General features: G+C 41.9%; 1 protein-coding gene across 4 annotated transcripts; it reads right to left on the bottom strand.

The window, feature by feature from the left end:
• Positions 1-185: 185 nt before the first annotated feature.
• On the bottom strand, positions 186-26,035 carry gne (glucosamine (UDP-N-acetyl)-2-epimerase/N-acetylmannosamine kinase). 4 transcript variants are annotated; one of them, XM_074630717.1, is made up of 15 exons: positions 25,923-26,035; positions 21,019-21,059; positions 8,695-8,766; positions 8,307-8,455; positions 7,831-8,077; positions 6,740-6,947; positions 6,496-6,648; positions 6,200-6,412; positions 5,760-5,847; positions 4,866-5,076; positions 3,901-4,030; positions 3,564-3,785; positions 2,139-2,321; positions 1,654-1,770; positions 186-1,515 (listed from the first exon to the last, which is right to left on the bottom strand). In XM_074630717.1, the coding sequence occupies exons 3-15, from the start codon at positions 8,746-8,748 to the stop codon at positions 1,280-1,282; spliced, it is 2,211 nt and encodes a 736-aa protein (XP_074486818.1). In that variant the 5' UTR covers positions 8,749-8,766; positions 21,019-21,059; positions 25,923-26,035; the 3' UTR covers positions 186-1,279. The 4 variants fall into 4 exon arrangements, with proteins under 4 accessions (XP_074486818.1, XP_074486814.1, XP_074486816.1 ...); XM_074630713.1 differs by lacking the exons at positions 21,019-21,059; positions 25,923-26,035 and adding exons at positions 8,878-8,901; positions 14,456-14,650; XM_074630715.1 differs by lacking the exon at positions 25,923-26,035 and having other exon boundaries at positions 21,019-21,190.
• Positions 26,036-27,595: the final 1,560 nt, after the last annotated feature.

Genomic DNA, 27,595 nt, shown 5'->3' with positions numbered 1-27,595 from the left:
TTATTTCCAGGCTGTAAATGCTGCAGGAAAAGAGATTTGTGTTCTGAATTGCTGTGCATTGTAACAGTTTAATGTGTAGACATCAAACTAAGAAGTTGCACAAACACCCAAAGAGTCCATATTGTGGACTCGGCTTTTGCAAAAAAGAGTCAGCAGGATTTGTACTCTGCAGAACATCCATGTCATCCTTGATTTCCTCATTTAAATAAACGTTTATTTCTTGTTTATATCTTAAACAATACCATACATTTATTCAAACATAAACCAAAAAAAAATTAAAAAGACATTCATCCAAAAAATTTCAGTCAGCATGTTATGACCAATTACATACAGTGTAAGTATTTTTGAGATAAAATGTATCTTCAAAAGGCATGATGAAAACTTCAAATCTTCATAAGGTCTGTGGTAATGACATGCAAAACAAAGAAAAGGCCTTCACCTGATTCAGGCAAAAGATTCGCCCTCAGGCCCTCCTTATACGATAGCAGCTCGGCTGTAGCAGATGCCACCTTAACATCTCATTAATAGCATTTCAACTGATTTTTCATTAACCATTTCTAATCCGTAAGCCTTCAAGATCACCAACCACACTAACAATCATCTTTCAGTAGTTCATTCTTTTCCCACACCTTAAATAATTTAATTAATAACAAAACATGGAAATGTAACATAACTTGTCAGTTATATATGTATCTCAATAACGGATCAAATTGAGAATTAAAAACTCAATAAAAGATTTAAAAGAGAAGTGAGACAGCAAGCAAGTCAGGAGAGCTGAGAGGAAGCTTACAGGAGAATGTTTCGGCAATATTTTGGTCACATCTGATACCAAGCTTTCTATAATGACACGACTTTTCCATCCACCCACATCTCATTACACGTAGAGTGAGTGAGTCCTACGTCATGCGTAGTGCGTCATTATATCTTTTACTTTGTAGATAAGGAAGGCATTTCTGGCCCGTGCAATGGACCCACTTAACATATGATGTATCCAACATCTGGCCTGGTGACGGTACGATTCTCGCAGGGAATTTGTATTTTTGTGGAAAACTGCCTTCATCGAGGTTATCAACAAGCAAAATGTATACGTATACATTTTAAAAATATTTAGTCTGCGCTAACACTGATATGATGGTTTGAACACATTGTCATTGTCTAACCTTCAAAAATGTATCCCCTAGATATGCTTATGTATCTATCTGGGCAGCACAGGTACTACATTCAGTTTTGCAGTCCTTTTGTTGGTAGCGGTCCTTCGTAAAAATCAGGACGATATTCTTCAATATATCCTTCTGGTTGCGTAGTCTAACACCATGCTGGCCGCTCCAAGTAAAGCAGGTTCCTCCAATTCTGATGTGACGACCCTGATGTTCTGGGCAGAGGCGAGGGCTCTCTGAGAGATTACGTGCTGCACCGGGTCCTGGTAGTAAGAGGCCAAGACTCCGGACAGAATCACCAGCGTGGGGTTCACTGTGTGGAGGATGTTAATGATTCCCACACCTAGCGCTGTGGAGGCTGGAGAGGGAAAGATGAAAAGAGGGAGAAATTAGATTTTTCCTCGTTTTAATAGCAGGTTTTATGAGTGTGATGCATGAACTCTGAACTCATTTTGTTCAACAATGGAAATCATTTGAAATTGCTTTGTGCTCTGACCTTTATTCAGAACAGCGTCAGCTTTGCTGTTCCCCAGTTTGGCTGCGCTGATGAGGTGGGCAGCGGTGATCGGCTCTTCGAGCTTCATATCCATCCCCTCCACCATCAGCACGTCCTCTGAGAGACACAACAACACACAGGTCAGATGTATGTACAGTAAATGATGAATGATGGTATGAAGCCCTTTGAGACAAGGAGCTACATTTAATTAACTTGTAAGATAAATTACTTTATGTCTAGTTTAAAATACAAAGGAGGACAAATAAATGACTTAAAAATTCCTCCAACCAACCTATATGCATGCTTGTGTCACCTGTGTGTGTTATGTGGACATTTTTTGTGTGAGCTATTCCTTTATGCGCATACAATGCCGAAGGGAGAACAAAAAGAGTTGTTGTCAAGGTGTATACAAACACACTATGTTTAGAAGACACACCTTTGTCTCAGCACATTCCTTGAAGCTACATACAAAAGAAAACACTCACCGTCGTGCAGCCTTTTAGCCTCTTTCTGCAGAGCCAAGCCGGACGCGTACGACTCTATGCATCCTCTGCTGCCGCACGAACACTCGGGGCCGTCTAATGAAACCATGATGTGGCCCAACTCTGCAGCGCAGAAGGTGCTGCCGTGAATCAGCTCGTTCTGATGGATAATCCCTCCTCCAATACCTAAACACACACACACAGAGTCAACATATTTACTTCCACAGTAGTTAAAGACAGTCAGTACAATCAGCTCATCAATTACTCCTAGACTAACATTTAAAAGCTGCTTCAGAGCTAAATATCCAACTCAGCGGACTTAAGCTGAAGCACGCCCTCAACCCAACTTACCTGGGAGTGACACTTGACAGGACCCTATCCTTCAAGGAACACCTGAAAGGAACGGCAGCTAAGGTGAAGACTAGAAACAACCTGCTCTGTAAGCTCGCTGGCTCAAAATGGGGGGCAGCAGCCCCCACATTGCGCACCTCGGCACTGGCCCTTGCTTACTCTGCAGCAGAATACTGTGCCCCTGTTTGGTCCAGGTCACCCCATACACACCATGTGGACACCCAGCTCAACACAACCATGCGAATCATAAGCGGGACTATTCGTTCAACACCACTCCCCTGGCTCCCTGTCCTATCCAATATAACCCCCCCACATATCCGGCGAGTAGCATCTACTCAAAGGATGCTTCAAAAGGTCGAAGACTCTCCCCATCTACCAATCCATGCAGACATCTGCAACCCACCCACTGCCCGTCTTCCATCTAGACGACCAATATGGAAGAATACCCCACCAGCCGACTTCACCACCCAATCAGCATGGGAAAAGGAATGGGAGTCCAAGGATGTCCCAAACAAACATCTGGTGTCAGACCCCACCCTACAGGTCCCTGGCACCAACCTGCCAAGGATACAGTGGTCAACTCTTAATAGATTCAGGTCCGGACATGGCCCCTGCTTGGCCAGCCTTCACAAATGGGGCAGCAGCCCAAGCCCATTGTGTGCCTGTGGAGAGGTGCAAACAATGGAACACATCATTGAAGCTTGCCCGCTCCACAGTCTAAAAGGAGGGTTAGACACCCTCCATACAGCAGACCAGGAGGCAACTGCATGGCTCAAGGACTTTGCATTCGCTAAATAAATAAAGACTAACATTCCCCAAACACCTGAGTTGGCCACAAGCTACAATTTCGAAAGCAAATGTGGTGAATGCTACTGTTTAATTAAGAGTATTTTAAGGTGGCATGAGTGCAAAAAGCCAACAAAAAGATGATGCCCCTTTCTTCCAAAATACAGTTGCATTCAAAAATAAGAAAAAATAGGATTATGACAATTCCACTAAATGTAATTATTTATACCGACCCTGCTGACACTGATAAAGAAAGACCAAATGATTGAATGAATGAAAATCCTGACTCGCCTGTTCCTGTGATGACGGTGACAAAGTTCTCCACCCCTTTGCCGTGACCAAACTTCCTCTCAGCCAACGCAGCACAGTTACCGTCGTTGTCGACCCACACGGGAAGCTGCAGGGCGTCGGAGATGGGTGTCCTCAGGTCCACCGAGGACCACTCCTGGATCAGCTTTGTGGAGTGCATGACCACGCCTTCTTGTGGGTTTACACGGCCGCCAGTGGACACTCCTGAGATGCAGAGGAGAGATCTTAGAAGAGCTGTGAGGTGATAGTTTTATAGCGCGTTTGTCGGCATCACAGCCGATTTTTCATTGAGGGATGTGAGCGTGCGTTTTTTTCATACCAACACCGAGTATTCTGCAGTTGAGGCTGACGGCGTCCCGCGAGGCGTCTGCACACATCTTTAATATGAGCTGCATCCTGGCCTCGAAGGTCTTCGGATTGGACTGAGTGTACTTCTTTACTATTTTACCCTGGACAGAGAGGGAGGTAGTGAAGGGAGGAGGGACAGAGTGGTGGCGGGGGAGAGAAAAGGGACGATGGTTTTATAGCAAAATTGAGGCACAAATGTAATCACAATGAAGACACAGTGTCTGTAAGGATATTACGGCCTATAAATCATATTTAACGACATCTTTGAAGGTTTTATGGTTTTAATTTGATTCATAGCTTTGTTGACAACCATTTAAAAGAACACGCCTTCATAATTGGTGCCTTCAAAAGAAAGGCGTGAGCTCGTGTTTACAACATGGGAAGTCGTGTACACAATAAGCGAGGCGTTCGAGTGGTTAAGTCATGAGAACACCGCTGCTAAGCAACGGCAATATTAACGTTACTGTCAGTGTCTAGAAGCTACAGAGGCTAACAATTTAGCAAGCTAGCAATAGGGTAACAGGCATAATGACAGATGAAGAAGATGAGACCGTTGGGAATATCAACATTTTCCTCAGACATATTATAAAATTATGAAGGAAAACAATATAAGACTAAAATTACAATATATTACTTTATTATACACCGAAAGATTACCCTCCATGGCCTCTGCCATTTCTGACAACGTCAAGAAACACGTCACAACTCGTGAACTCGGAGCTTTCAGAAACTTTCCACTTACGAGGTTGTGAATACCACAAGAGGGGGGGGGGCGTTCACATGGACTCAACTGGTGAACACGGTAAATACAACCCAATTTGAAGGCACCAAATGCCAAAGAGAATTATCTTCATGAGCAGTTGCCAGTAGCATTGTGACAAATACATTAGGCTCATAAAAATGGAGAAACAGGATTATAGTGTCTATGCAGCGTACCCTCATGCTGATGATCGCCACCCTGAGGTTGGTCCCTCCCAGGTCTACAGCCAGAGCACTCTGCGTCTCCAGGATGTGATCGATGTCCTGGGAGATGGAGTCTTTCACCGGAGGGAAACAGAACGTCTTCTGGAGGGGCTCATCCAGGTCAATGGCCTGTAAAAACTTGAGAATACGAGGCACTGCGTTGCCGTCGCCATAAATCTTGGAGCTGGTGGGAAACAGAGGAACATGAAACCACATCAAAACAAAATCACGTCAGGTACTGCATGTAGCAGAAGAAATATGCTCAAATCATAACATGGCAAACTCCAGACAGCTGTCAGTGTGTCGGTGTGCTGACTTGACTATGACTTGCCCCAAAACTGCATGTGATTATCATAAAGTGGGCATGTCGGTAAAGGGGAGACTCGTGGGTACCCAGAGAACCCATTTTCAGGTCAAGAAACCCCTTCGAAAATGGCCATGACAGTTTTTCCTAAGTTTGGAGCCCTCCTTCTCGACAAGCTAGTATGATTGGTTGGTACCAATGGATTCCTTAGGTTTTTAGTTTCACATGATACCGGTATCTTCAATCTAGCTTTAAAGCTGAGCCCGCTACGACCTGAAAATCGCAAGTGTGTTAATGCGTTGCCGTTAAAACAAATTTGCGTTAACGCGTTATTATCACGTTAACGTTGACATCCCTACTACATACATATGTGACAAGAGTTGGATGAAAAAAATAACCAGCTATTTAACTCCGACTTAAATTATATCCAGAGCAAAATGTATGCTTAGATTAAAAGAATCAATGCTTTTAAAGCCAGAAAGAAAAAAGGAAAAGAGGATCTACGAGAGACAAACTGGAGGACAAAGACCCAGTGAGACAGACAGGCAGTACATTGGTCATACCAGGGGTATCTCTTTCCAAACTGCAGCTCCAGCGCGTGGTAGATCTTATTATGAGTGTCGGCATCTCTGACGTGGAGAACGTTTTCACCTGACGGAGAGGAGAACGTCATCAACACAGAGGCATATTCATTTGACAGAATAATGCTTGCTTTGATTGCTAATAATAACCTCAGCAGCATGTTTGTCTTCCAGCTGCCACAATCCTCTAATATTCAGAACAATAGCTTGTGTCAGATGACAAACTGTCCTAATGAACACATTTTGTAAAGCTTAAAAACGCTCTGTACCTAAATGTATAAAGAACTTTTGCAGAGCTGCACCTTACTTCAGCACGTGTGATGCATCATTAGTGATTCAATCCGTCTGCCAGAGAGCAAATCAGGACCATGATCATGGCAGAGGCGCCAGGTGATTATGATCTTGTCTCCTGTCATACATACCTGTTTCTCTGCCGGTTTGCCTTGATCCCAGGTTGATGACGGGCGTGCCAAAGGCCCCCGCCTCTCGTACACCACAGCTGCTGTTCCCGATCATGCAGCCGGCGTGGCACACCAGCTGGACGAACTGCTCAAAGGGAATGTGCTTCACTGCCCGGAAGTTGGGGTGCTGCTCGATGCCCTTCTTTCGCATCACGCGCACCATTTCCTTACTTCCTGTTTGCATAGGAAAGGGCGTGTCATAGAACAGACTGGAAAAAAACAAGAAGGAACTAAAGGGACCAGTGAGCGAAACTAACCGGCGTCAATGTTAGGGAAGAGGATGAGGGTCTTTTTGTTGAAGGAGAGCAGGGCATCCAGCATCAGCCCGTAGATCTTAACGGAGTGCTGGATGTCGGTGGTAACTGGGTGCTGCAAAGCCACAATGTAGTCACGCTCCTGCACCTTGTCACCTGCAACATGAATAAACACCTCGCGCATGACACACAAACATACTCTGATGCCTATACTATATTTCTGTCCCGTGACTGTATCCCCACGTACCCAGCCAGCTCTTGATGATGTCCATGTAGTCGTCTCTGTGATTAGTCGACAGCAGCTTGTCGTATGAAGGGCAGCCGGCCAGCAGGATGCGAGAGTGGTCCTCGCACATGGCGATGAGGTGCTGCTCTGCCCTGCGTGTGCAGCAGGCGTGGTAATGGGCCAGTTTAGTGATGGCGTGACGGATTGAGTCATCGATTGTTCCACTCACCTGGGAAAAAGGGAGAGAAGGGATGTCTTATGTCATTTGTCATTTGCACACCAAGTCCATTTTCCGTCAGAAATTGTCGCACGTTTAAAAATAAATGCAATGTCATGTTGTGTCGATCACGTTTACACACCGACTCCAAAACTTTCGTCCGTCATTAAAGTTCTCGGAACAGATTCGATTATCAACGTTTTTTTCCCATCCGTCAAAAGGCAAAAGAGAGTTGTTTGACCATTCAGAGCCACCGTCCGTGCAAACGTCATCATCCAAAACGGCATGATAAACATTCACATCGTCTCCCAGCACAAAGCACTTTATAATAAAGAAATAAAAAATACAGAGATGCCGAATTTAAAGATAGATTGTGGCAAGTAATTGCAGAACAGCTTGGAATCGGGGATGGTTTCAAAACAAAGGATGTACGTATGATTAGACAGTAGTGATTGAGTTATAGGCAGCTAAACGATAGCTTCTTGCTAATGTCATTTATTCATTAGCCCCATTTGGGACCAGCGCTATCCATTGCACCCATGTAGTTAATTCAGTTTTGTCTCGCAACAAATAGAATGATAAAAAGCATCGTACTCAGTGTGCAATGTTTCTGTGCTTAATGTTTTTTTAATCAGATGAAGAATGAAAAGAAACAAATATGAAAATACAGACTGGATGTGCAAAGACCTTTACAGAGAGACTGTAAAAGAAGCAAAAACTCCTGCACTGTGTTGACCATTTGTCAATTATTCCATTATTGTATTCTGTGTCGCTTTAAAAGGTAAGAAAACGTATAACCGCGGAGTATACACACCGTGTGTACTGAGACATCAAATAAAATGTGAGACTAGATTAATCACAGTAGAACATATAATCTGGAGCCCTGCCTCCTCACCTCGCCTCCCTCCAGGTGGAGTATCCTAATGTTCATCAGTGCTGCGGCCGTTGCCAGGGCCAGCGCGTCAAAACGGTCACCGTGGACAACCAGGATGTCGGGGCGCAGCCTCTGTAGTACATCGGGGAGTTTCACGAGCGCCAGCCCGACGCTCTCCACCATGGCTGCCTCGTCCTCTCCTCTCACGATGGTGTGGAGCTTAGAGCCGATGTCAAAGTCATCCTGCTCGATCATACGAAAAGTGTTCCTGCGGAGCGGGAAAGTAGGACAAGACAAGTTTCAAGGAAATACCTGAATAAATGAGCAGTTTCATAAATGCATGCAGATCTAAACCCAATGGAACATCTGTGGGCGATTATAGACTGTTGTATTGGCTACTGCATTACACTGTATGGATTACTTTACTGCTTTGGGACGTCTACATCAAGCTTTTTTTTTTTTTTTTAGAAGGACGCCGTTGTGCTAGTTGGTCATACCCGTAGTCATCAATGAGATGTGAGCCAAGCACCACGACTTCCAGATCAAACTCTTCAGGGTGGTTTTTGAACCCAAACATGATGGGGGCCAGCTTGGAGTAGTCCGCTCTGTTGCATGTCGCCACACACACCCTCAACTTCCTCTTACACTACACCAAAGACACACAAACAAACAGAGACCATTAGTTGATTAGAATGTAGTATGCACAATACATCTACTTTAGTTGTGTTTTTATTCAATTCAAATGACTAAAAATAATTATTCCACTATTGGGGTCTGCAGGAATATTACCATCGTCATGTATAAAGGCTTCATATATCTATTTCTGCTTCTCAACAACTGGAGAATGATAACTAAATATGTTCACATGGAGCCAAAGACACAAACCTGATTCTCATCTTCAGTCTTGTCCCTCTCCATCTTTCCTCTGCCCCTTTGCATTCTCAGATAGTATAACTCCTAGAAGACAAGGACAAAAGAGAGAGGTGAGATCCGGTAATGGGTTTTGTGAAGCATGATATTATCCATTATATTCAACAACACCCTAACCCACCCACAGGTCATACTCACTTGGGCCTTCCGAATATTCAGATGCTGTAGCGTGGAAACACAACAAAACTACACTAAAAATGGTTTGCATTTCACATAAAGAACACATGCTGACACATTTTGACAAGAGAATGGAAACATGCTGTAGGACAGTGCTGCTGTGCCCGGCAAGGTGAAAGGTCACACACCAACACCCGGTCACATGATAGGTGGTCTTGATGGAAAGGAGCCCGTAAAATGAGCGCACCAAAGTCACACCTCATCGGCAGCAAAGGGAAAAGTGTGCAAAAGCTTTTCTCTCTGCTTATTGGCTCCATTATCCTTCCCTGATTTATTAGCGGGCTAATCATACTCGGATGTTAGTGAAGCGATCAAGTGTAGACCTACAAGAACCTTTGGTGTGATTGTGATTTTAGCTGAAAACTGCAATGACATAGTTTCAGCTCCAGACTTTAAGTAGAGCTTTTTCCACAGCAGACATTTGGACTTGTCATACTATACAGCAGGTGTTATTAATAACATGAATCAGTTCCAAGTAAGCCATAACCATGAGCCAGCATGTACACAACCGCACCCGAAAACTGAAGCAGTTACAGTTTTTCTCATTCGCTTTGGCTCAATTCTTGAATTTTTTCAAAACAATAAGTTCAAATTTGTTTGTTGTTCACAACAGATTTGAATTTCTCATTTATTCAAGCAAATTGCACATGTTTTGGCACATTGTGTGCAGAAGAGGAAGTACAATAGCCACTTGCACATGGTTTGCTGATCAAAACTGATGAGTTGACTCTCATCAGTGAAACTGTCGTCCTCTTCACAACTTCTAAACATTATTTCATCGTTAACAGCACATGTAACTCACTATACAAATACATTTACTGTATACTTATAAATGTGAATATCATTTTTCTGTGTAGCTACTACAGTATTGACTTTTCCCAGTAAACTTTGATCTACAGTTGAAATGGGAATCTAAAAAAGCTCAGTGTGATACACAACAGCATTCAGCTAGACAAAACTGACATTCTGGTTTAGTACAGTAAGCAGTCAGTGTCAATAAAACAGGGATTTGTATATTAGAAACATTTCCAGGGTTGACTGCCACGGTGAAAAAACATCTAAACATTTTGACCAGTACGGTTCACACCATGACAAAATAACTTTTCATTTTAGTGGCGTTGGCCAGTTTACTGACACAATAACTAGGTTTTGAAGCATGAATGAAGTGTTTTGGGTGAGTTACTACCTTTTGCAAACATGCAATAGAGTTGTGATGTCCCATAAAACAGTTGTGACAACTGCACTTACAGTTTAGAAAAAGTTAAGACGGTTTTGAAAAATGAGCCAAAGCGATCAGAAAATCAGACATAATGTATGTTATTATTTGTACGTGCTTTTCCTACCGTGTGATGTCAAAATGTCTTTTGTGAAAAAATACCTTCTCTTCTCTTTAGCCGTCAACAGTGTGCACCAATGTCACAATATGTCCCGTACATCTACTGTATATGTCCCTCTATTGCTTATCCAACTTTATTTAACTACATAACTAGTGAGAGAATCCTCATCTTATAAATACTTGCTGCCATCTGCTGCCGGGAATGTAATATGACAGTTTCCCAATAAATCATTCAAAGTCTAGGCCTAGTTCTTAAATCTGAAACAACTCCAATTTCCAGAAAATATACAGAGTTACTGTATGTATTCGAGCCGATGTGGTAAATCACAGGGACCTCAAATTCCAGAGCGGATTGAGTGCTTGGAATTCACAAACTCCCGAGGTTAGATTTAGCCACCGGCCGAGCTGCGTTTCACTGCTTTGGACTTCTGGGAATATGAATGGCGGGGTCATTGACACCAGAACGAGTAAACAAAGATAAAAAAACAGGGTTCCCACTGTGGCACGAATATTAAATCACACCATCATTTCATGATGAATGAAAATGAATGGTAAATGTAGAATCATTAGCCTTTGTGAATGGAGTCTTTATATTAAACTGATCTACCCCTGCAGGAGAGCCAAATCAGATATCAAGACACTGGGTACTACTCAGAATGAGAGAATAACAAAAGAGGGGGTATTAAGTTTAGCAACCTGGAAAATATTGAGGCCTTTATCAATGAAGAGCAAAGACCATCTCAACTCGGCAAATAAAAAGGCCTCGACTGTGCCAAGTCATTTGAGTTCAACTCTGCTGCTTAAAGAATGACATGTATCAGCCAAAAATCAAACCACAGTAATCCAGTATTGCTATATAGTCAAAATTCCTGACTTGAGCCATACTGCTAAGAGAACAGGGATGCACCGATACCGGATCGGATATCGGGCCGATACCGACTCAAGTAGCTGGATCGGATATCGGTGACAATGGGGCCGATCTCTTCAGTTCAGTTCTATGTTTATACACTATATAAATACTGTAATTTTAATTCTTGTTTAAGTTTTGACCAATTTTTTGCTGCATTAAAAAGGTTTACACTTGAATTGTAATTCCTGTTAATTTTGAAGATTTTTTAACAAGTTGCTGGTGTACTATATCTAGTATTTGGGCATATGGGACAACTCTTTTTGCAATAGACAGGAAAAAACAGTCGTCCCATGTGCCCAAATACTAGATACAGTATGATAAGTAAATGAATGTATCGCAGAAACTACAAGGAGCACAATCAAGTATTTGGTATCCATGAACTCATCACAAGTTGATTATCAAAGATGCAGTGTGAAAAAAAAGTGTTCATATAGAAAACATTTATTAAAACACGTTAGCATTTTTCCTAATTTTTCAAAAATCCTAAATTTGCCTATTAACAAAAGTGTGATTTTACTGTTAGATACTTGCCCAAAGTATGTCTCAAAATTTCAAGACTTTTGACCAATCAGAACAAATGTTGTAGCATTGTTCCTTATCATACTAAATATAGTCTTTGGGCACAAATGGGTAAAATACTGGTATCGGATCGGTACTCGGTATCGGCTGATACCCAATGCCCAGGTTTCGCTACCGGTATCGGGACTGAAAAAGTCGGAACGATGCATCCCTTTAAGAGAATATCTTACTGTCCATGAAACATGACTAATCTAGATAGTCATGAACAGGTTGTACAGATCCCCGATGCCAGTGAGACTGGTTGAATGGACTGGCACCTGTGTGTGCCACAACAGACATTATTGAAAAGATAATGGCAACACCTGAAAGCCGTTCACCACTGGCAACATTGATTGTACAGTAATCTACATAAAGATCTACAGATTCGTAAAGAAAAAAAGGCTAACGTTATACAGATGTGAATGTTGCTACCACAATTGATGGGCCTATATTACGCAATCAGAAAAACCATCAGACCCACTGAATACTTGCTCATAGGAGCCCTGCCAGGATTAGGGTGAATCACATTGTGAAAACTACATGGGCTGCATGTATTCCCATGACAAAAATTACTGTAATACTCCCATTATGTTCCCATAATGATTACATAATAGTTTATTACTCCAATCCATAGAGATGACGTATATTGGTAGACCAACCAGGAAGTTAGCATCGCCCTGAGAGAGAGCAGCGTCGGCCGAGCGAGCTATAGAGTTACTGAAGATAGAGAGCGGCGTTAGTGAGAACAGGATGCCACTGTTTCCCGTCTATGTAGACAGAGAAATTCTTTGCATTTTAGCCATTCAAGTCATTTCATTTTGCACTTTGCATAAAGGAGTGTCACTATCGTTTCATCATGGGCTGATTGCGAGATTGACTAACTGCCAGACAGAAATTGAAATGCAACACAAAAGAGCCACATACTTTGAATTGAAACACACATTTGCTGTGTGGCTAATGCCCCCCTCTCCTCCTACAGGTTTGGACCTACAGTATGTCTTGTGTTGCATCTTGGTTTGCTGAACGAGCTACCGAACAAACATCCACTAGGTTTTAAATAGCGCTTCTAACGTAATTTTACAGGTCCTTATTGCTAATTCGCTAGTCAGCTGTAACACATTAAACAGCTCATAGAGGCACTCTGTGTAGTTATGTATGTATTCAGTGTTTCTCACCAGGAGACACAGTACTTTCGATATTTACGTTAATGTGTGGACCCCAGGAAGAATAGTTACAACCCAGGTAGCAACTAATGGGGATCCAAACTAACAAATAAACAAGGCAAAAGTGAGCATGGCTCAAGGTTTTTCCCTTTTGGAACTAATGGAACGAGTTCTACTCTGGAAACGAAATTGAAGTAGAAAAAATCACAGTTTTTGGCCAAAATTTAAAAAAATGTTGGGCACCCTGGACTTCTAACCCCCAAAAGGCACAACTAGACCACACTGTCAACCATCGTACCAAAGTTGAAGTTCCTAAGTGAAATAGTTTCCGAGTTCTGCTCCGGAAACGAAAGTGTGACACGTGAACAGACGGAAGCACGGAACTCTACATACCCCCCACTACGTTGTCGAGGGGGTAAAACAACTAAACCTACGGAAAATTTATTGGAAACAAGTTTGATAAACAATCATTCAAACTGAATTATTGGTTTCCCACAATTGGTTAATCAGATAAAACATGCCATGAGAAGAAGACATCACCTTGAGGGGGACCTTTAAAAACTTGTAAAAGACTACTATTGCTGGCTAATTTGTGCGTTGTGCTCTCTATGAACGGTGCCATTACTATATTTGATTACTATATTTTCAACCTGCAACTGAAGTTCTGGTCACACTTCTTAGCAAAAGTGTAACTAAACAAAATCCTCCTGATATATAACATTAAAGTGATATTATGCAGGTTTACAAATGCCACCACAGCGATAATGGCTTGTTTTTTTCCAACTTCGAATTGGACTCGTCTATATTGTACTTGGCTGAGGTGCAAGTACCTGAGTAAGTTTGTTTACACATGATCTCATTGGCCAACAGCCGCCAGTCAACACCACTATGCCTACTCATGCTCATCTATCTACAAAGTCTTTTTTTCTTCTGCTCAGTAGTAATTAAAAAGATAATGAGGCTGAAGTTTTCCTCTGTTAATGACTTGAAGACACACTGCTATTTAGTGTCTAGTCTTGGTTAAATGTTTAATCACCTTCATCATCATCACCTCAGTTTTGCTAATTATCTCAGTTATAATCAGAGATAATAAACACTCACAGATGAGCTAGAAAGTATTTGGACAGCCTCTTTTTAAGCTTTAAAATAAACTTCAGATGCAGGCTAAAATCAACGGGTAACACACCGTTAGACAGATGTGAGTGAATGGCAACCCAAAGCAAGTTATTTCAGTATTTGTATGACACAGCCAAAGCAACATAAGACCCGTTCCTTGAGGTTCTTCAACTCTCGTCGTGTGGCAAGTCACACAAAAAAACCCTCTTGGACTAAATACTGTGATTTAGCCTGAGTCTCATTCAGCACGCCAGTGACTTCTACTCAAGCATCACAAGACAGCATCAGCAGCCGGTGTTGTGGTATGGGGGTAGGGATGCATGCAGAGAGCAAAGGCAGGGATGGCACCGCGATAGAGGCAGACAGAGATACAGTGCACACAGAATAAAAAAAGAGAGTAATGATAGACAGAGAGACAGGAAGGAAGGATGCTAAGATATAGACGCAATGACTTACGTGTGGGTTTATGCACAAAGAACCCGGTTGCTTTTCCATCCCACGCCTCTGTGGATTCTCAGCTAAAAATCACACCCTGCTCTTTTTCCAATCCCTCTATCTTTATATTGCTCCCTTTAGCCCAGCCGCATTAGGCAATGAAGGGAGGGCATGCGCGAGCCAGCAAGCAGGAAAAGAGAAAAGAGGAGAGAGGGGTAGTGTGACACAGACATACAGCTGGGGGAGGGGCTGTGTGAGATCTGGGTTGGGTTGATTTGTATTAAAGCTTGCGATTGGCCGAAGAAAGAACAGCTGCTCGACGTCCAGCACAGGAGATCGTCTCACGAATCCCTATTCTAACAGCCTCCATATCATCACTGACTACTTCTAATGACATTACAAATGTCAGAAACAACATACTTCAGATTAATCTGCAGAGGTTCAGAAAATCATTTGTAAAATGTCCAGTGTGATCCTCAGCTCATGTGCCCCACCTAAATTCAGTTTAAAAATGGGTACCTTAAAGTTACAGGAAACGGTTTCTTCCATATCTATGTGAACGAAGAATATTTTTGACCGGTCTATGGATTCATTTAAGATGTTAACCAATTCGGCTGTTCAGACAGGATGCGGCACGGAGGGCCGGGTGTGTGTGTGCAACACAGCTGGACAAACACGCCGGGCCCGGCGCCGTGGAGCGTGCGCGTGTGCGTGTCCAGCTGTGTTGCTCTCAAAAGAGCAGGCAAGAAAGCAGGCCAATGAGTATTGAAAATGTTTCAATTCAGAATCAATGCATCATCTGATCAGCCTTTATAAAGACCACCAATCAAACTATTTAGTAGGGCTGTCGCAATAACCGCAATTATTGACAAGCCAACCGCAGGGGATGACAAGCAACCGCCACAACCGTTATGCTCACGTTTTTTTCTTTTCTTTTTTCTTTGCAATGGAATCGCCGCATATTTACTCTATGCTACAAATGCCAGCAGTGTGACGAGGCGCTGAGCGTCGATTCTGCGCTGAGCGAGGAACGTTTGGTGTTTTTTCCGTTCACCGAGAGTTGAAAAATGGTCAATTATGGGTAAAACACTGCGCTCGTCACTTTTTTACCCAGCTGTCCAATCACAATGGAGGCGGGGCGGAACAAATACCACAAAGACCAACTGTCACAATCCTACATGTCGGCTACAAGTACTGAGCAACAACAACAATAGAGGAGGAATGAATACACATAGACCGGCGGGTCCGTCCACTCTCCCTACGTGCTTCAGCCTTCCTCTCATCCAGAGCAAGTACTTTACCTCGTGTTGACATTTTTACTTCTGCAGATATTCCGTATCATAGCAACCAGACGCAACCAAAGCACCTCAGATGAAAAAAAACCTCATTGTCCTTTTGTGTTCTGCATTTAATAATACACAAGTACTGAATTCGTTTTAAAACTCTGTCATTTTTGTCATTTAAAAAGCAACAATATACCTAATCATGGCCTAACAATGAAGCTTATTTATTTTTCAAAGCCAACAGAACATAAAATAAAAGACAAGATATTTACAACACAAAACATTAAAATTTCAGCACCTCTAAATGGACAACTTTCGAAATGCGGCGCCAAAGCTCATTGAGTAAATGAGTATGGTACACCGTGCAACACTAGTCCAAAGGTTTATCAAGCACCAAAATACTGCACGACAGTTAAATACTATGTGCGGTGAACTGACCTTGTCCTTTCCCTCACTTTGACAGCAAGTGAAGATGTCCTGACGCGTCTAATCAAAAATGTTGTAAAACATTGTGTCTCAGTTTCTTGACGCAGAATGGGCGTTAAGTTGTTTAGACTACACAGGTGCATACCTCACCCTCTGTGACCTTGTGGTTTCTTTAAGCAAACCCCATTTGAGTCAAATGAGTGGCTGCCTTGTGCTCTGCCAGTTATGTTCAAGCCCCAAGGAAGAGCGCCAGACTTTGAAGCAAATTTTTGTAGTGGCCAAATGGCGGTACTGCATCTTCCGTGTCACGTGAGGCCATTGGGCCCAAAAATACTTTTTCCCATAGCCTTACATTGGGAAAGAGTAGTCCGTAAATCAGTGGATCATTTTTTTTTAGGTAAATCAACTTCCCAGTATGAACCATTGAATCATTAGGTCCTAAAAATTGTAAAATGCACTAATAAGCCGAATCCAGAGTTATTTCCCCTTCCTCCGTTCATGTGAATGAGCCCCAGCCTGAGGCTGGAGCGAGAGCTGGGAGGCGGAGTTAAAGGAAACGCTACTGCGCCTGCTCTATGGGCCCAATGGATGTGGAAGATCGCCTGATGATCCGGGTACTTTATCACTCGGCAGTCGAGCCATTTTGGCTTCATGCTCCGCTGAGCAACTCTCATAGGAATGAACGGGAGCCTGCCTCCAGCGCTGTATCCAGTTCACTTAATACATCCATGACAACAGCAGCTGGGTTCCTGGATTGTTAATGATTCATTACTTATCTTCTGTGCTTTCATTAAATGCCAGCATTGTTTGTGTGTTCCATATAGAGCTTGGATGAACTGAATATTGAGAGCCCTATGCTTTGTCATTGAGGATCTATTGTGTGCTGCTTACTTGTCAAGTTTAACACGCATGGATTCCATTGTTCATCAGCACTTGAACTCTTATTTGAGCTTGTTATATCAGCCTAATGAAGCACTAGGTGAACCGTGTTGCTCATGACAACGTTTATAAAAGACTCTTGACCATATACTTTTATGGATGCGCGGCCATCCCTTTAGTTTTGTTAATCATCCCGGTTACAATCAGTCTCTGTCCAGACCTGCACAATCCCACCAACCACCACAGATAAGCCCACACAGACTAGAGCTAACAGACTGCACCATCTGCATGTCTTCACCTCATTGGTCAGATCCTAGCGACCCTATAATTGCAGACATTGATCAGATACAGCTGTGTGGTCAGAGGTCAAATTATGACAAAGCCATAAAAACGATGCAGCCTACTGCGGTCTGCCACGTCCCTGACTCACAGGGGTGTTCACTGACTCACTATTACTCTCTGTTTATTCAAGAAGTGCATGGACCTACAGGCTTCTGCTTCCCCCAGTTTATCAAAAGAGTTCAAGGTATTTTATAGACTAAACAAGAGGAAATAATGAGCAGATTAATCCAAAATGAAAATAGTCATTAGATGCCGCCCTCCACTAATGAAGGGCAGTGGAGATGCATTGACCAAGTGAATATTTCTGCCAAATATAATGAACTGCAGCACAGACATGGTGACGTCAAGTGAATATTAGCACACATATATTCCATATTTCTACAGTCTGGTAGCACTGACTCAGTGTTTAACCCTCTGAGACCCGCGATCCTGACTGACTTTATTGTCTTTCAGAGGCTCTAGTAGGTTCAGGTTTTAGGGCAGGAGTGAAGACACAGATATCATATGAAACTAATAATATATTAGATTTATATAGCGCTTTTTAGTGATCTCAAAGACGCTTAAAACTAGAAAAACCTAAGGAATCCATTGCTACCAACCATGTCATGCTACCATGTTGGGAAGGAGGCTAAATAACGCTCCAAAGTTTGGCTACATTTTAGCGAGGAAAAACTGATATGGCCATTTTCAAAAAATGCAATTCTTGCAGAAATCTCCAAATGTCAAAAGTTTTTCATACCAAATCACAGCATGGCTTTTTCTACGGTGTTCCTCAAGGTCTCTGTCACTTAATGTGGTATTAAGGAGGGATTATTGTTAATTTTTTATCAATTCTCCAGTGGTAAAAAAAGGTTAAATTTAGCACCAAATCTGTGTATCAAATGATAACAACCCAAAAATTGCTGCAACAACTTATGAGACATGTGAACAAGTGTGAGACATGTGGGCATGGGAATGGCCATCATACACTTCGATCATAATGTTCTAAACCCTTATACACTTTTACAATTAATTTTAAATAATTAATTAATTCATGTTTATTTCTGATTTATGACTAGAAGAACTTTACACACAGTGCTGAGCAGCATCTCAAATTAATCTTCAGGTTCCCAGCTTTCAGATGATGTACACCACTTCTATGTGGCATCTACTGTTGACCTGCTATCTCCCCCTAAAGATCCCCTGTGCCCCCCTAAAAAAGACAGAAACGGGTCTATTGTGGGTCTCAGAGGGTTAAAAGTGTGCTACGTAGATTTCAGAAGTGGCGGACGAAAAAAGTGAGTGGCCAGTAGAAATATTCAGTGACATGCCGCAGTCGCAAAAAACTTAATTTCAGACCCTGATTCCTGTATTTGACATGAGGGAATGGCAATGTTGGCACCTACGCAACAAGCCTGCTGTAAATATGAACGCGTGCTAAGTAAACTACCCACAGTGTTGACACAGTGGTGACATCCTGGTACACAAAGGACACAGAGAAGACATTAAGCCAGATCAAACACAGATTTCATGCAGGTTGAATGTGGATTCACTCTGATGAAAGAAAGAGCAAACAAAAGCAATGGACCATGAGCTTCAACCTGCTCAACCTGGATTACATTATAATTAAGATCCTAAACTCTCCGTAACAAACACCTATACGATAGGGCTGTCCCGAATACCATTTTTTGGGCTTCGAAGTTTTGGTGATAAATATTCTAAGGTATTTGAAGCTTCGAGGAGCAGCGTGGCACAGCAGGCTAACATGTTTTTTCTGTCTGTCTGTCGCCATCTCCCCCGTTTCAATGCCCGGGACAGTGCCGCCAACGCACTACTGTACACACATGCACCGCTGCACTCAACAAACAGCGTTATCCGTCTGAGAATAACTAATGTTATTACATGGCATTGTTGAATACTCAATTCTGATTGGTTATTGAGTGACTGGGTGCGGCATCGCCCTGTCGGGGTTTCTTTCACAACAATGACCGGCTCGCTGTACATTATCTCTTTCATAATTGATGTTGAAAATTAATAATGTTGTGGGATTATTCCTTATTTCGTGGGCTATTTTGGGATTTATACATTATTATTACACGTCGTTGTTGAATACTCGATTCTGATTGGTTAATCACGGCGTTCTACTGTCTGTTATTTCTTTATAACGGACCGTTGCTATGTATAACAGACTGTTACTATGGGCGCAGTTCTGATGTCGGACTCTGGCGGACCGTTTTTGTGTCAAATTATTGATTTCTTAAGTAAGTAGCCGTGTAATAAGCGGGATAATGTACAACTAGCGGGTCATTGTTGTGAAATAAACCCCTTCAGGGCGTTGAGAGTCCAATGTATAATTAGGCTTTAAAACCAAATTTATGATTTACTCTCTAGTAGTTATAAATATCACTTCTTTTCCTCGAACAACATTTTATTTCTGACCTTCAGGACTGAAATCTGCTGTACTTATCTTATGAAGGCATGGCTTTAAGATAAAAATCAACCATCATAAAAAAATAATCCTCTTACAGTGTTACCATTGAGGCTCTATAAATGACAAATACAAGTGAAGGTATGTCATATCTCTGATCATGAGATACTGCCATCTAATGTCCTTTATAAGGAAGCACAATTTGGGGTAATTCCTGTGACTGATGTCCTGTAGGTGTGTTTAGCACATCATGGTCTCATCACATCTCAGTATGTAGATGTGAGGAGGAACCACCTTCATCTCTTGTTCGCACCCATAAACTCAAATTATATAAAGCAAAGGCATCTTTGAGCAGCCAGAAAAGTTTGTTAGCTAAAAGTTTCAGCACCTTATGACAAGAACCTGACTTTTGCACAGTTGTATCCAAACGAATAACTGATTTATAACCCACATATACCCGGAATTAGGAGGAAGACCCACTGGAAGAAGAAACTTCGCCTCTGCTACTTCTCGCTCGTCGCGGCGGACGTGTCAATGTTTCCCCCAAACTAACAAGTAGCTCATTAGAAAACACTCAACCCACATTTTTACGTGCCATTGTGCCAAACAGCACATCGATTTAGTTAGTAATCCTGGAGGCCAAGGGACATAGAAGAAAGAGATCACAAAAAAAGTTCGCCTACAACAGATTTCTCCTCCACAGACATGCATCCACACTGCAGGCGAACACGGAAAGTTCTCACCGACTACATCACTTTTTCTTTATCAGTTTATAAGAAAATCACTGCGTAGTTTTCCAGGCGACTTTCTCCCTCATGTGCATGACGTTATAATGTTTAACTTATGTTAAATTACGTTGTTTGCGTTCGCCTTATCTTTTTCCGCGTCGCCTGGAATCCCACAATGCCTTGCGAAGCGATTCGCTCGTGTCCCCCGGGTATGAATAGAGGCGAACTTCGCGTCGGTTTCTTTACCGTTAGCTATAAAGTTATAATGCAAGGCCCGTTGGAATAAAAACCACCGCGGACAGCTTCATATCAACATCTCTAATGTGTTGTTACTGACACGTTGTTGCCTAAAATCATCCCCAACAGAAGTTACTGACTGAACAGTTCGCAGTGGAGTAGTAGTTAAGATTAGCAGACGTTACGTTCGCTGGTGAACCTCATCGAACAGTTAGCCGAAGTTATCAATTCTCCCCAAACATCCCTCTATAATTATGAGTAATTAAATGTAGTGACATTTACCTAGATTTATCTAGAGAGAGCTGTCTTCATGTCAGGGCTGAAACCATCCGTTCTTTCACTTCTTTCTCCTGTTTCTGTGGGTTTCCAGTGGTGGTTAGTAGTCCCAGCAGGGCATCTGGGCACTCAGGCGAAGTGGAGTCGCTTTGTGAGCTCTGGGCGGACCGTCAATAGCTAACTAGACCGGATGTGCGTGGATCGGACCTTCATAATAAAACACCCCAAATGGAAAATTGGCAAAAAAGAGCATCATCTCCCTCTTATGCCAGGAAGTTAGCACAAAACACCTATACACATAAACACTGTACATATATACACTATATATAATAATAATAATAATAATAATAATAATAATAATAAATTCGATTTATATAGCGCTTTTCAAGAACTCTTATACATATATATACATATAATATATTCATATATATACATATATACAGTACATATACATATATACACATACAGTATACAGTATATACATACATATATACACATATACATACATACATACATACATATATACAGTAAACACATACTTACATACATATATACACATATACATATATACATACATATATACAGTAAACAATATAAACATACATATATACATACATACATACATATATACATGCATAAAAACATACATATATACAGTACATACATGTTACTCAGACTACAACAATGGTAAATGGTAAATTTATTTTTATACTTCCTTCTATTTAAATGGTTCATATTTTGTTACACTTTGTTTAGCTCTTTTTTTACTGTGTTAGCTGATGCATCTTGTGTTTTGCAATATATCCCCTTTGCTGCTGTACACTGCAAATTTCCCAACTGCGGGACTAATAAAGGAATATCTTATCTTATCTTATCTTATCTTATCTTATCTTATCTTAAAAGAACTTCCTTCTACCTCCACATAGACTCAAATGAAGAAAATATATCGATTATGACATTAAAAAAATAGATTTCAAAATCCTACAAAAAAAATTGCGATACATAGATGAATCGATATTTTTTTTCCCAACCCTAGTAAATATGTATACTGATATTCTTCTGATATATGTCTTCATATAATAAGTGTTACTGGCATGCTGCACTTCATTGTGCTCTACGTTGTACATTGCAGTTTTCTGCCAAACCAAACACCTAAACCAAGGCCTATGGAAGGCGGCTGGGACACAAGCGGACATGGATTCTTGAGGGTATGGGGTATAACACATGCGCAGGGTAACTGGAGCTGCGGTCGTGCGTAACCCTAACCCTATTGGCTCAATTTTGGCGAGGGCAGACCAAATTTTACTGCGCATGTGTTATACCCCCAAAGATATGACGCGTTGATGACGCGTGACCCAGCCTCCTTCAATAGGCCTTGACCTAAACTGTACTTTATCACCTGATCTCAGCCAACGTCAGCAGAACCAGGAAACAAGAAAAGAAACAACACCTGCACATTGCAGTCATTACAGCTGACCTTGTGCCAATGATGAGTGATTTCTATTCAAAGGGAATCAGAGCATGTCAGGTGAAACAGGCTCAGACAATACACTGGGTGTTACTGTGGGCAGATAGGTGTTTCCATTAATACACAATACTGGCCAGATCCTTACAATAGATGTCCTTGATATGCCCTTCCAAAGAATGTGGAGGTGAACTCTGCCAAAACTGATATCATTTCCCAGAATAGCACTCCCTTCAGACCTGATGAACCAGCTCAACAATCGGGTCTCATTTATAACCGTTGCCTACGCACAAAACGGGGCCTGAAATGTGCGTACGCCACTTCCCACGCAATAGTTGTGATCTATAAAAACAAACTTGACGGGAGAATGTGCGCACCGGTACGGAAACTTTGACCCGTGCGTACGCACATTATGGAGGCACCGAGGCAGGGGAAACTGGAGATGCAGATGGTGAGGTGGTGAATTGAAGCCAGACTGTAGACATTAAATGTCATTATACGTATAATGATGCCTCTCACACATTTAACTTCTCTTCATACTTATATCCACTTTATCATAAACATTTAAAAGCAGTGTTATTTGTGCTATTGAGCCATAACTATTCTACAAGCACCTTACAAATGTAAAATATATCAGCCAACTCAAATCAAATTCTGCTCAATATCTCATCAGCGCTGTCTCACCATCACAGTCCCTCCACCTCCGGAGCTCAGAGGAGAGGATCGGACTACCGACAGTCGCAGTCAGCTGTGGAGCAGCTGTTGAAATCCTCATCATCGGTTGTAGAAATCCAAGATTATATCAAATAGCATTAAAGAATGGCAGAACAGAGCGCCAATAGTTTTAATAATATCTTCTAATAGTGTGCAGATATCACCAAGTACCATATTCGTTTTCATAAAGTTGTGTAAAATCGCTGAAGTGATGACGTGACTTATTCATTTATTTATGTTTTATTAGATAGGGACAGATACAGTATACATATAGACAAAATGAAAACGGCTATCTGATGCAACTATCAGACTGTCTCCAGTGCGCCACCGCGGTGCGCCACTCTGCCTCCTCCAGTCACCTCCACCCGGCACATCTTCACCAGTATGGATTGTGTAAATTAACAAAGTGTGGAAATAAAGCCAGTGACAGCTCTCACACAATCGTTACTCTCCATATCCTCATTATCATTATCAGTCCTAATCATAATACAGGACAAGTTCACTATAAAAACTTAAATAATAAATAAATTGTGTTCACCTGTTAAACTTCTTTTTTCTAATGATATCCAGCGTGGTGGATTTTACTGATTGTCTTGATCATTTTGGCAAGTTGTGAATCGATGATATCGATTGCTGTAAAGATATAAACACTGCAGTGACACTGGTAACATGCTGCATGGTGCTGGTGGATATACCGGCACTGAGGACTAAATGACGTGTATAACAGAATTAAGAGGGAACGAGTGTTCAGAGACCTCCTCAACTACAAGCACCCTTGATCTCTGTGTCAGAAAAACTCCTTTTCTCGGTCTTCCTCTCGGTAGTTGCCGTGATTTACCGTAAAGATCAAACAGGCTCATTCACATGCAGAAACATTAATTAGGTGTTTTGCATGGACCATTTATGGTTGAAAGTGGGCGTGTAGAGGGCGGAATATGAGGCGGATCCACGTGCGCACATTTCCAGGTGGAGTGTGATTTATAAAGGGAACATTGCGTGCAGGTGTGCGTACGCACGGTTTATAAATCAGATTTTTTTTAGCACTCCCTTCAGACCTGATGAACCAGCTCAACAATCGCTCTTGTATTGTTGTTGTTGTTGTTACCAGAGAGGAGTGCATCAAAATCTCTCTCAACTTCTTTCTATTTTCTCTGTACTTTTTTTTGTTTTTGTTTTTTCTATCATCCTGTATCTTCCCAGTGGTGTTCCTGTACATTACCCCTTACTTATTACATACTTTATATATATATAAATTAAAAAACTAAGTAGTCGAAGAGTAATTTGGAGGTTGAATACAATGGCAACGTTCGAAGCTTCAAAGCATTCGAGTCAGCCCTGCTATCCAATGTATAATTAGGCTTTAAAACCAAATTTATGATTTACTCTCTAGTAGTTATAAATATCACTTCTTTTCCTCGAACAACATTTTATTTCTGACCTTCAGGACTGAAATCTGCTGTACTTATCTTATGAAGGCATGGCTTTAAGATAAAAATCAACCATCATAAAAAAATAATCCTCTTACAGTGTTACCATTGAGTCTCTATAAATGACAAATACAAGTGAAGGTATGTCATATCTCTGATCATGAGATACTGCCATCTAATGTCCTTTATAAGGAAGCACAATTTGGGGTAATTCCTGTGACTGATGTCCTGTAGGTGTGTTTAGCACATCATGGTCTCATCACATCTCAGTATGTAGATGTGAGGAGGAACCACCTTCATCTCTTGTTCGCACCCATAAACTCAAATTATATAAAGCAAAGGCATCTTTGTGCAGCCAGAAAAGTTTGTTAGCTAAAAGTTTCAGCACCTTATGACAAGAACCTGACTTTTGCACAGTTGTATCCAAACGAATAACTGATTTATAACCCACATATACCCGGAATTAGGAGGAAGACCCACTGGAAGAAGAAACTTCGCCTCTGCTACTTCTCGCTCGTCGCGGCGGACTGTCAATGTTTCCCCCAAACTAACAAGTAGCTCATTAGAAAACACTCCCCACCACATTTTTACGTGCCATTGTGCCAAACAGCACATCGAGTTTGTTTGTAATCCTGGAGGCCAAGGGACATAGAAGAAAGAGATCACAAAAAAGTTCGCCTACAACAGATTTCTCCTCCACAGACATGCATCCACACTGCAGGCGAACACAGAAAGTTCTCACCGACTACATCACTTTTTCTTTATCAGTTTATAAGAAAATCACTGCGTAGTTTTCCAGGCGACTTTCTCCCTCATGTGCATGACGTTATAATGTTTAACTTTTATGTTAAATTACGTTGTTTGCGTTCGCCTGATCTTTTTCCGCGTCGCTTGGAATCCCACAATGCCTTGCGAAGCGATTCGCTCGTGTCCCCCGGGTATGAATAGAGGCGAACTTCGCGTCGGTTTCTTTACCGTTAGCTATAAAGTTATAATGCAAGGCCCGTTGGAATAAAAACCACCGCTGACAGCTTCATATCAACATCTCTAATGTGTTGTTACTGACACGTTGTTGCCTAAAATCATCCCCAACATAAGTTACTGACTGAACAGTTCGCAGTGGAGTAGTAGTTACGATTAGCAGACGTTAAGTTCGCTGGTGAACCTCATCGAACAGTTAGCCGAAGTTATCAATTCTCCCCAAACATCCCTCTATAATTATGAGTAATTAAATGTAGTGACATTTACCTAGATTTATCTAGAGAGAGCTGTCTTCATGTCAGGGCTGAAACCATCCGTTCTTTCACTTCTTTCTCCTGTTTCTGTGGGGTTCCAGTGGTGGTTAGTAGTCCCAGCAGGGCATCTGGGCACTCAGGCGAAGTGGGGTCGCTTTGTGAGCTCTGGGCGGACCGTCAGTAGCTAACTAGACCGGATGTGCGTGGATCGGACCTTCATAATAAAACACCCCAAAATGGAAAATGGGCAAAAAAGAGCATCACCTCCCTCTTATGCCAGGAAGTTAGCACAAAACACCTATACACATAAACACTGTACATATATACACTATATATAATAATAATAATAATAATAATTAAAGCTGCGAGCAGCGATGACCGGGCCCTCGCCCACGCGCGCACGTCGGGGGAACGCGCACGTCGGGGGTACCCGCTGCCGTGCATTCCCATGAAAGTCGGACATTGTAGGCAACAGTTAGAGTTTATTTTCTGCTTGGAGCGTGTGGCGCTGGATATGACCTGTTGAGAACATGTGGGGCGTCCTTTAAAGGCACTTCTATGAGGGTTGGTTGCAGTATACAACCATTTCCTGTTTCCTGTAGGGGGCGCTATGACTTTCACTCATAATGGCACATATATGTCTTCAGGCCTTCATCCAGCTTGTGAAATTTGGAGCAGATTGGAATATGTAGAGTCAAGTTACAACAGCCTCCTGTGTCATGTCGTATGCCTCGAATGGTTGAGGTTAGGTTAGGTCGTCTGGCAGCAAGTCTCACGAGAGTTTTTGCAGATCTCAGATCAAATTTCGCAATTTACAGGCTCCCTTCTAGTCGCTAGTCTGGAAGCGGAAAATCAGGGCTAAAGTCGAGTAGAGTGAACTCGCTATAACCAAACTGCCAATCACTGGGCATTTTCATAATGTAATAATCACATTTAGTTCCAACTTGAAGGGACTGGAAGATCTTTACTCATTTGTTGTTTTTTGTTGTACATCTGAACACTTTGTTCAAACTCTGTATAAGCTGAACCTGTTTGTCCTCTGAACACCCACACAGGTGTTTTCAGTTATTCTGGCTGACTAGACCTCTGCTCAGGTTGAAGGTGGAATTCATGAGATCACAAATCTCCATCTACCAGGTGCAATGAAAGCTGACAGGAGACTCAGGAAGATGTCAATACATTACAGTGAGCAGAGATCTAATCAGCCAAATAAACTGAAAACACCTGTGTGGGTGTTCATAGCTTTTAACGCAGGGTGCAGAACCCTAGGATCCTCCTCCACTGTCACCTCTCTGTTGTCAGTGTCATACCTACACCCAGACTGAGGTGTAGGCATTTGTGGTGTAGAGACTACAGGTAAAAGAAATGCACTGCACTTTTTTTATTAGCTTCTGGTGCCTGTAATTTCAGATTTTGTACTGTCATCACCTATAATCATGACTAAAAGGATATCAGTATGTCATTTGGTACCCCGTTACATTCATGAAGTCAAAACTGCAGCTACTGGTGACAAAGTTAAGAGCAAAAAATAACAACGTTACTGGGTGAGCGATCTAATCGACGTGAACGTCAGAGTTTGGGTGTGTCCCATTTTCACGCATGGGAAAAGATGCTGTAAAGACAAACTTATTGTCTGTGTTATTTATTGGTTTTGATGTGAATTATTCACACTCTACGGTGTTGACTCCATTAAGTCAGAAAGATTAGTGACATGGTTTGATTTGATTAAAACCTGATTCTAT

Source organism: Sebastes fasciatus, chromosome 3 (genome assembly GCF_043250625.1).
Source record: "Sebastes fasciatus isolate fSebFas1 chromosome 3, fSebFas1.pri, whole genome shotgun sequence".
Taxonomy (NCBI): Eukaryota; Metazoa; Chordata; class Actinopteri; order Perciformes; family Sebastidae; genus Sebastes; species Sebastes fasciatus.
This window is presented reverse-complemented; position numbering and strand designations above follow the sequence as displayed.

Excerpts from the sequence above, each read along its gene's own strand:
- gne (XM_074630713.1), bottom strand. The coding sequence starts at position 14,494 with ATGGAAAAGCAACCGGGTTCTTTGTGCATAAACCCACAC. Across the intron at positions 8,767-8,877 it reads TGAATATTCGGAAGGCCCAA|GAGTTATACTATCTGAGAAT; the intron begins GTGAGTATGACC and ends CTTGTCTTCTAG. Across the intron at positions 4,031-4,865 it reads TGGCGATCATCAGCATGAGG|GGTAAAATAGTAAAGAAGTA; the intron begins GTACGCTGCATA and ends CTCTCTGTCCAG.